The sequence below is a fragment of the Styela clava genome, chromosome 9 (assembly GCF_964204865.1).
Source record: "Styela clava chromosome 9, kaStyClav1.hap1.2, whole genome shotgun sequence".
In the NCBI taxonomy this organism is placed as follows: domain Eukaryota; kingdom Metazoa; phylum Chordata; class Ascidiacea; order Stolidobranchia; family Styelidae; genus Styela; species Styela clava.
Window position 1 is genome coordinate 15,703,949 of NC_135258.1, and position 9,322 is coordinate 15,713,270.

The 9,322-nt window shown below is 34.6% G+C and overlaps 1 protein-coding gene and 1 long non-coding RNA gene across 2 annotated transcripts; one reads left to right on the forward strand and one right to left on the reverse strand.

Moving 5' to 3' along the window:
- Positions 1-3,976: 3,976 nt before the first annotated feature.
- Positions 3,977-5,092, reverse strand: LOC144427286 (uncharacterized). The gene is made up of 2 exons (XR_013477856.1): positions 4,578-5,092; positions 3,977-4,179 (listed from the first exon to the last, which is right to left on the reverse strand). It is a non-coding gene; the product is annotated as an uncharacterized LOC144427286 (long non-coding RNA).
- Positions 5,093-5,105: 13 nt separating this feature from the next.
- Positions 5,106-6,722, forward strand: LOC144427285 (uncharacterized). Its single transcript, XM_078116238.1, has 2 exons — positions 5,106-5,371; positions 6,152-6,722. Exons 1-2 carry the CDS (start codon positions 5,164-5,166, stop codon positions 6,568-6,570), a joined length of 627 nt encoding a protein of 208 aa, XP_077972364.1. The 5' UTR covers positions 5,106-5,163; the 3' UTR covers positions 6,571-6,722.
- Positions 6,723-9,322: the final 2,600 nt, after the last annotated feature.

Genomic DNA, 9,322 nt, shown 5'->3' on the forward strand with positions numbered 1-9,322 from the left:
CAATACTGACTGAAATCACACCTATCTGATATGGAAGGGCAACTAAACTGGCGGGCCGCGGTCCGAATCCGCATCTTTCGAGTATTCGATTCGGACCGCACCTAATTCTTTATTTTGAATCATTGACTCAACTTTGGGAGTTTTCCTTTACAAAATGACTTTTATAGTTGTGAAGAGTATTTCATATTTTGCTAATATTTGCACCTGACTATATATATATATGAAAAGAACTGTGACATCATAATAAACATTATAAATAAATCTTAATTAGCGAATTATTAGTCGAGAAAGTGCGCGTTTAAGGATGTCAAAATATGATTTCTGGAAAGACCAGACCGCAATATTTTTGAAGTTTTGTACGAGAATCTTGGGTTAAAATAGTCTAGGGGTACTATGTCATTTTTGCCATGTTCACGAGAGAATGATTGTAGTTTACCATAGTACTGTTGCTTTATAATACAGCATACAGCCAGTGGACAAGGGTTATTCGACAGACCCAAGTAGTCTATATATATAGCTTAGTGAACTAAACTGCACAGTACGAAGAACATACTGGTTTGATATGATATTTCAGAACTGAACAGGTCAAGTTTCATTTCCAAACGGCTGTCAATTCGTAATTTATCTCGTGCAATGAAACATGAACGTGATTGATTTTTGCTATCGAACGTTGAAGGCAGATATTTCATTCGATGGGTACATCTTCAGTCACATCGAAGAAGACTATTCACGCAAATGGCTGTGCGTGAGCTAAACTCGCATGGCGTCAATTTTTCAACGTAAAAGTACATAAAGACCCGGCGTCATGGTACCCAGTAAAAGTTTTTTGGCATAGGCATCAACGTTGTCAAAATAGAAACCTGAATTCTAAGCAATTTGATTGCTGAAAATTATCTCATATTGGTTGCATCCAACTTTTCCACTATAAAATTAGAGCGGTTCACATTCACGATAGAGCTGGTAGAAAATTTGAAATAAACGAACTGGCATGTACTAGACCCGAAGAACCTCAATTTGGTCAAATAATACTGGATGAAGTATGAATGTGGTGCAAAAATGCGATTTCATTATTATACAGAGGCATAGGCGACCAGACAAACATACCTGTGAAAAATAAAGTGGTCAAATATATACTCTTAAAATTTCAAATCAGATATTATCACGGCTGTCGTCGTACGCATAAAACAGAATTTTATTGACTACCTAAATCGTAGCAATACGCTGACAATGTCAAGAAGTAAAGTATACATGACTTACAGTCGAAGAACTTAACTTTCTGTTGAGCCACTGTGTCCTTATGTCGCATTCAATCCCGCTCCTGACTTTTGACCATACTTCTCAATACCGTTATCGAAAGAGAATCATTTCTAACTATTACCAAACTATAGTTAGAAAACGACGCAATCGCACTTGTGATTCCGCTAAGTTAACTTCTGAAGGGCCTGTTAGGCTTGCGAAATGAGGGTGATAAATAACGACCGAACCACGTAAAATCAAACTTTAATCGACGATTTAAAATAACCTCATATATAGTAGACATTTGGCCGTGTTATTCAATTATTTGAAAAGTTTGTGAAAAAATTTCACTTCAATATTTTGCGTAAAGTGGGTCCTCACATACCACTCCATGTAGTGAGCTCCATGTCATAGTGTAGTATAACACCGCACAGCTGTCGCGGGCATAGCACTCATGGGGGGCAGTCTAGTACTTCAGCCTCCTGATAGCGCACTTGGAAGGACGCGGGAATTTTGAACAATTACGATAATTAGCGCAGAAAGCAAAAAACATGGTCGCTTTCCTGTCGTTAAATTATGTAAGAGTACCCAATTCAGTCTGTGGTTGGAGACCACATTGTGAAATGCTATGTATGGGATTTGTATTAAACGTCTTTAATACCTCAAGTTATTCATTGGCCGTGCGTGGCCAAATTTTGCCTCTTGTCTTGGATTATGCTGTTTTCAAGATTTTGAAGAGTTTTCAATGATTCTTATTTTAAATCAAATTAAGAGTGATGAACGATTGAGTAGGAAAAAAAATTAGTTCGACAAACAACAGTTTGTACTTTACTCTAAAATTAATTCAGAAAATGCACTAAAACCCCCACGTTATTCAGATATTCATCGAGTCCTGAGTTCCATCGAGCACTTTGTAACATCATTCAACTAACGCTGAACAATGAGTTGGGATTTTCCTGTAGAAAACATGATTCCCTTGTTGCTGTTAAAGTATAGGAATACTTCGTGAACGCTTTTTTTTAAATTCATATACATATATAAAGTCTGCAATAGGTATGGAAAGGTTACCATAGCAATATCTTTAAACAAATGATCATGTATATTCACATCATTTTTATGTTTTATAACAATCGATTCGTTCATGTAAACCACCTTCCTTCGAGAGATTATGCGAATTAAATTTTACTATATATATATATATATATATATATATATATATATATACTAGTGTATATACTATAGTATATTGATTATTTTCACAGCAAAATCCTATTTTTGTCGAATTACACACTAATAAAAAGTTGTTCAGGAAGAGCAGGCTAGATTAAAATTACGTACAGCTGGAAGAATGTAGTCTCTATAGGTACATTCTCGCGTCACACAAATGCATAGCTTCATATTTGTCATTTCTAAAACTTTAACTCTGATATTTATTAAAAAAAAATTTGCTATTAATTCCTCTTATTATTAATTGAAGATCAAGAGGCATGTATAATTATTGCAAAATTATGATGTGATCACACCAATTGGTCTTACTAATCTTACTAACCACGTGCGTGTTGCTTTTCAAGGGAACCAAACTATGAATAATTACAAAGAAAAGTCAGCAATTATTATTGCTATCTATAACAGCTAGATTTTCGTAGCAGGCAATGATAAATTTTTCGTAATCGAGGCGTCTTTGTTAAAACTTCTAATGAGTTCCAAGCACATTAGCTGTTTATGACCAGACGCTGAAGATACCGTAAATACGTGCTCATTGTTTATGATGTAAATCGCGAGGTGAAACAGATAAGAAGTGATATTTAGCAAATTTATCGCTCGCGACTCACAGTTTAAAAACCACCGGTGACGAACGGTTTGTTATATGATAACCGAATCCAATAGGACATTTCCATGAATTCAAATAACCAGCTTTCATCAAAGCAGAAGCTTGCTTCGAATTGGCTTCATTGATTCGATCTCCGACAGTGGCGTGTCGAAAATTAATTTGAGGCATGGCGTTTCCTGTTGAAAAGGTGTCAACTGAACAATAACATCCGATATCAATGCCGAACCGTAAATCATGTCTAGCAGCTTTCAAAACCTTCTGAAATTATCTCGGAGCATGTCTGCGTTCTGTCTGCAACTCTTCTAGCACTTGGAGTTTAAATCGGATGTTTTTGCTCATGATTTGCGATGCTAAAAGGCATTATTTATGTTTTTACGACAAAATCATTAATCAGGGTACGATACCATTTATCCCACACAAACGCATGGTCAATGTGTGCGTCAGATATAAAACCAAGCCATGCCATGAATAATTTTCCTCCTCCTTAGTTACACAATACGTGAAATGAATAATTAATTCAATTAAAAACTTATTCAAGTTGGTTTACAGTTAAATACGGACGGTTCATCCCTAATATGGAATCATTTTCACGCCGACAAAAGAATAGCATATTAATTCCATGAACACTCTTTTATAAAGTAATGAATTATAACAGTATAATAAAGTTTATAAGTATATTTATTTTAATTAAAGTTTGTAGACTTTAGGAATTCCTATTAGAGCAATGTACAGTAAACCAAAATTGCTAAAACCAGGTGTGGTTAGTTTTAATATAACGAAATATCTTTGAATCATTCATGACGGGTAGTTGAACGTCAAAAAAAGCGCAAAAACTGTTCAGTTCTCATCCGTGCTCGGATTTACACAAAGTCCTGAGATCAGTTAAAAGATCACACCATTTTAACAATATTTACTATATATTCATTGAAGTTTAATACAATACAATTATTAAATTGTCACACTGCAAGTTTTATTGAATCAAATAAAATAAGTCTCAGATTTGTGGCGTAATTATGAAAGTAGATATCATGATGTCACACTTAATACTAAAATATGCAAGAGTGTTTGTCCGAATCTTTCAAATCAAAACCAGTGTCTTCAATTTCAAGTCGCTGAAAATAAAAACGAAATTTGAAGACTTGAATAGGTTGAAATATTAAAAAAAATCATGTCTATATACAGTTGAACTGATCAGTTTTTTCATTGATAACAGAAACATTCACATGAACAGATTCAATCATCAAATGCGAATAGCGACATTTAAATCAAACCTTGCGCCTTTGGGTAAATTATGACGATTTGAACCAATTTAGTAAAAAGTAATTTTCTCTTCACATTGTATGTCATATCATATTCACAATTAATTTATAAATGAAAAATGACATATTTTTTTTTATTATTTTATACATTTTCAGATTTTATGAAATCTGTTACATGCTACAAAATGATAACAGTTTCTCTGAAATTTGGCTGAAAATTTCAGCTAACTAAATGATATTCAAAAATGCACCTGTATCATATCGTAGATTCCATTTCCTTTCATATCAGCAAAATGAAGTCCTCGCATTCGGCATAACATGCGTAAAGCCCCGACCTACAGAAAAAGATTAGGAAATAAAATAAACCCATTTTTGTCAAATCTCAATAACTATCGGATAAATTCAACAAGCTTTTTAATTGGTTTAGTTTTCTCCAGGCGTAACTTTATATTGCGCATCTTGACTCGGGCGTCGCCAAAGTAAGGTCACGTGTTTAGCCTTTATGTGGATTTAAAATTTCCAGTTCATTTTAAATAGAACGTATTTATCAAGAATCTGAATTTATCAAGTATTATGCAGATTGTAAGGACACATTAAATTACCATAAAATATTTTTAAAATTGTTGTATTTGCTATTTGCAATTTTGACATTTATAAATGACCTAACGATCGTTATTACCGGAAAGAAGCATGTTTTGATAATGCAAACGTGACGGAAAAGCACACATAAACATACCATACAAGTGAGACTAAAAACCTATAAAAGTCAATAGTTCTACCTATGGTATCATTCCCAAAAGACGACAAAATCGAAGAAACAAAGGCAATAATTAAAAAATGGCCATGTTTGTAACAGTATTAGTCATTGCTTCAGTTTTTGCATGTTCCCAGGCCGGCCTGGTACCCTTGTGTACACTTCCGCAAGTGACCGATGAAGTTGACATGGGAAAAGTGCAAGGTGATTGGTATCTTTCAGCACGTGAAAATCAAGAGGTTTACGACGTTATAAGTTGTGAAGTCTCAACGAATACAAAAACTGAGCAAGGTATGGTTGATTATTTTCTAAGTTCAATATGTATATTTCAATATCAACTTATAAAATATACAAATTCAGGCTCCTATTAGTTTGTAGTCCAATCTATTAGTCGTGCAAATTATTCGTAGATTGGAATGTAGCCATGTTTTCGAGTGATAGATGGTAGTTTGGTGCATAGCAAAACTAGGGGTCCCCAGAAAATGGACCGATTTTACAAGTTATGGACCATCTGCACCGAATTTGTAGAAGATGGGTAATTTGCTTCAACATAGTTTCTGTATTCATTTCTCTGAATGCGGAAAAATTGCAATTTTCAACACCATGTACTACTTTCGTGTAAAACCGTTAGTAAGACAGCATGACATTCCAACGTCTCATTCAAATTTAAATTTCGAATAAGAGGAAAAAGAGAATATTTGATCAGAAAACCAGCAAATCAGAAAACAAGATATATTCATTGAACAATAAATAAAATCCAAATTTTTTTCGTGAAATGACTGGCTGATAACGGACCACCTAGATCTACGATTTTTTTAAAGACATTTTTCCAAATCACCGTTGCCCACCTCAAATGAGGTGGCAGGCACTAGGCATTGGATTTGGTGCTATCCTATACCAGGAATGCATCATATTCAAGACCAACGGTTTAATTACCAGTTTATTGCGCCCGATGACTTAAAGTCAAAGTTCTTTTTCGTGAGACAAAATCATTTAGAAGCAGCGTCACAATTTATCGCTAACCTTTCTAAGAGACATTTTAATATAAAATCTAAATTGTGTATTTTTTAGGCTTCACAGCCCATGTTAAATTTTACAACGGCGAAGATGCGAGTGATGTTAGAGAAGATACGCCAGAGTTTACTCGTGTTGCTCCTTCGACTTTCCACATTGTACAAAACAAAGGTGACAGTAGTGAAATTACAGAAATCGAAAATGATGACACCAATGCTGGAGCCGATGCGCAAATTGTGCTTGAAGACGATTCAATCAGACAAAATCCTTTTCTTTACATATCAGATTATGCGACATATAATCTGATTCTTCATTGTAATTTGGATGGCGACAAAGAAATTTATGTTGAAACCAAAACCCCATCAGCAAGTGGTGACGTCATTCTCAAAGTACGTAACCAGTTGATCGATTTTGAAAACGGTTGGGAAAATGTTAAAGTCTATCCTAGCAAATGCGATCAAGTTATTGGCAAATAAAAAATGACTGTTAATTCTAATATGTGCTTTGAAAAGATTAAGAGAGTTTTTATTTGGATGAATCCAGAATCTGTTTGTTATTTTTGTACTGATTTCACGTACTGATACGTTTTCAAGTATAATTGGAAATAAAATGCAGTTTAAGTTCACAATGCCTCTACATATTTTGTTTATGATTTAGCTATAGTAGGTCGCATACTATGTAACTACAAATAAGTTTTCTGATCACCTCATATTCACACTTCAGTATTTTATAAGATAAGAGATTTTGTAATAGAGAACATGAAGGACTGAAAGGGATGAAATCAGTTAAAGAACTTGCTGCAATTTTGATGTCTGATTTAAACTGGCAAATGATCACGTCAATAAGTTCCTGTAAAATGTTGATTAAATGTTTTGGTTCCCGACCTTTATACCCCGGCGGACTGGCAATGTCAAAGAAAATTACCTCACAGACTGTTTCACAGAGTTTCAATGATTCTTATTTGAAATCAAATTAAGGGTGATGAACGATTGAGTAGGAAAAAAAATTAGTTCGACAAACAACAGTATGTACTTTACTCTAAAATTAATTCAGAAAATGCACTAAAACCCCCCCATTATTCAGATATTCCATCGAGTCCTGAGTTCCATCGAGCACTGTGTAACACCATTAAACTAACGCTGAATAAGGAGTCGGGATTTCCCTTTTGAAAACATGATTTCCTTGTTGCTGTTAAAGTGTAGGAAGACTTCGTGAACGATTGTTTTTGAATTCATATACATATATAGGGCCTCCAATAGGTATGGAAATGTTACCATAGCAATATCTATAAACAAAATGATTATGTATATTCACATCATTTTTATGTTTTATAACAATCGATTCATGTAAGCCACCTTGCTTCGAGAGATTATGCGAATGCCAGATTCAGTAAATAATTTTGAATTTTCTCGATTAGATTTGACTATAATTATACCATATCAATTATTTTTGCAGCAAAATCATATTTTTGTCGAATTACACACTAAAAAAAAGTTGTTCAAGAAGAGAAGTCTAGATTAAAATTATAAACAGCAAAAGAATATAGGAACATTATTGCGCTACACAAATGCATAGGTCCATAATTGTCATTTTCTGAAACTTTGGCTCATTAAAAAATTAGAGCTCATTAAATAAACAAATTTACTATCAATTTCTCTTATTATTATTTAAAAGACCAAGAGGCATGTATAATTATTGCAAAATTATGATGTGATCACACCAATTGGTCTTACTAATCTTACTGGCTACGTGCGATTAAAACGTATATATATTATGGTTCCATTACATTTGAACCCACGTACATTTGAACGCTTGACAATTGCACCTGTATGCTATTGCACCTGTGGAATTTTTTTTGTTTCACGGATAGTTAAACCCATACTAACCCTAACCCATGGGTTTTTTCACCCGCATATAGATTGAACCCGTGGATATACGCATGGGTTCAAATGTACGGTCACCATATATTATATGTGTTACTTTTCAAGGGCACCAAACTATGAATAATTACAAAGAATTGATGGCTAATTTCCGATCAAGTCGGTCATGTCCTGTTAAGCAGCGGAATCTGAAGCCAGTCAGCAATTATTATTGCTATCAATAACCGCTATATTTTTGTAGCATGCAATGATAAATTTTCTGTAATCAGGCATCTTTGTTCAAACTCCTAAGCACATAAACTGTTCATGGCCAGACGCGGGGATATATATACCGTAAGTACGAGGTAAGTGTTTTATGATGTAAATCGTGAGGTGAAACAGATAAGAAGAGATTTTCCAGAAAATATATTACTCGCGACTCACGGTTTGAGAACTACTGTATCAAAAGAATGTTGTTAATATGCAATCATATCATCGAATAGGACGTTTTCTTTAATTCAAACAACTAGCTTTCATCAAAGCAGAAGCTTGCTTCGAATTGGCTTCCTTTGATTCAATCTCTGACAGTGGCGTGTCGAAAAATAATTTGAGGCATGGCGTTTCCTGTTGAAAAGGTGTCAACTGAACAATAACATACGATATCAATGCCGAACCGTAAATCATGTCAAGCAGATTTCAAAACCTTCTGAAATGATCTCGGAGCCTGTCTGCATTCTGTCTGCAACTCTTCTAGCACTTGGAGTTTGAAGCGGATGTTTTTGCTCATGATTTGTGATACTAAAAAGCATTATTTATGTTTTTACGGCAAAATCATTAATCAGGGCACGATACCATTTATCCCACACAAACGCATGGTCAATGTGTGCGTCAGATATAAAACAATTTTATGTCGTAAACATGTTTTTTTAAACATGACCGAGGGCTGGCTTATCTAACATCAGAAACGATATGTGAGGAGGCGCAATTTTCTGATATTGATTCCATCCGAGATGTAGTCCATTTGTGGCAAGTGGGTACTCCCGAAGTATGTGAACCAAGATGGCGGACACCAGAATGTAGTATGTGTACCAGGTTAAGGTTAAGCAATTATTGCATGTAAAAATATTACGGGAGTCACTTGGCTAGTCCCCGAACTCGTGATAAAACCAAAATATGGAAAATAGGAATAGACGTATGGCCTAACCCTAACCTGATACACATACTACGTTCCGGTGTCCGCCATCTTGGTTCACATACTTCGGGAATACCGCCAAAAGTTTGATGCAACCAAGCCATGCCTTGATTAATTTTCTCTCCTTAGTTACACAATACGTGAAATAAACAATTAATTCAATTAACGACTAATTCA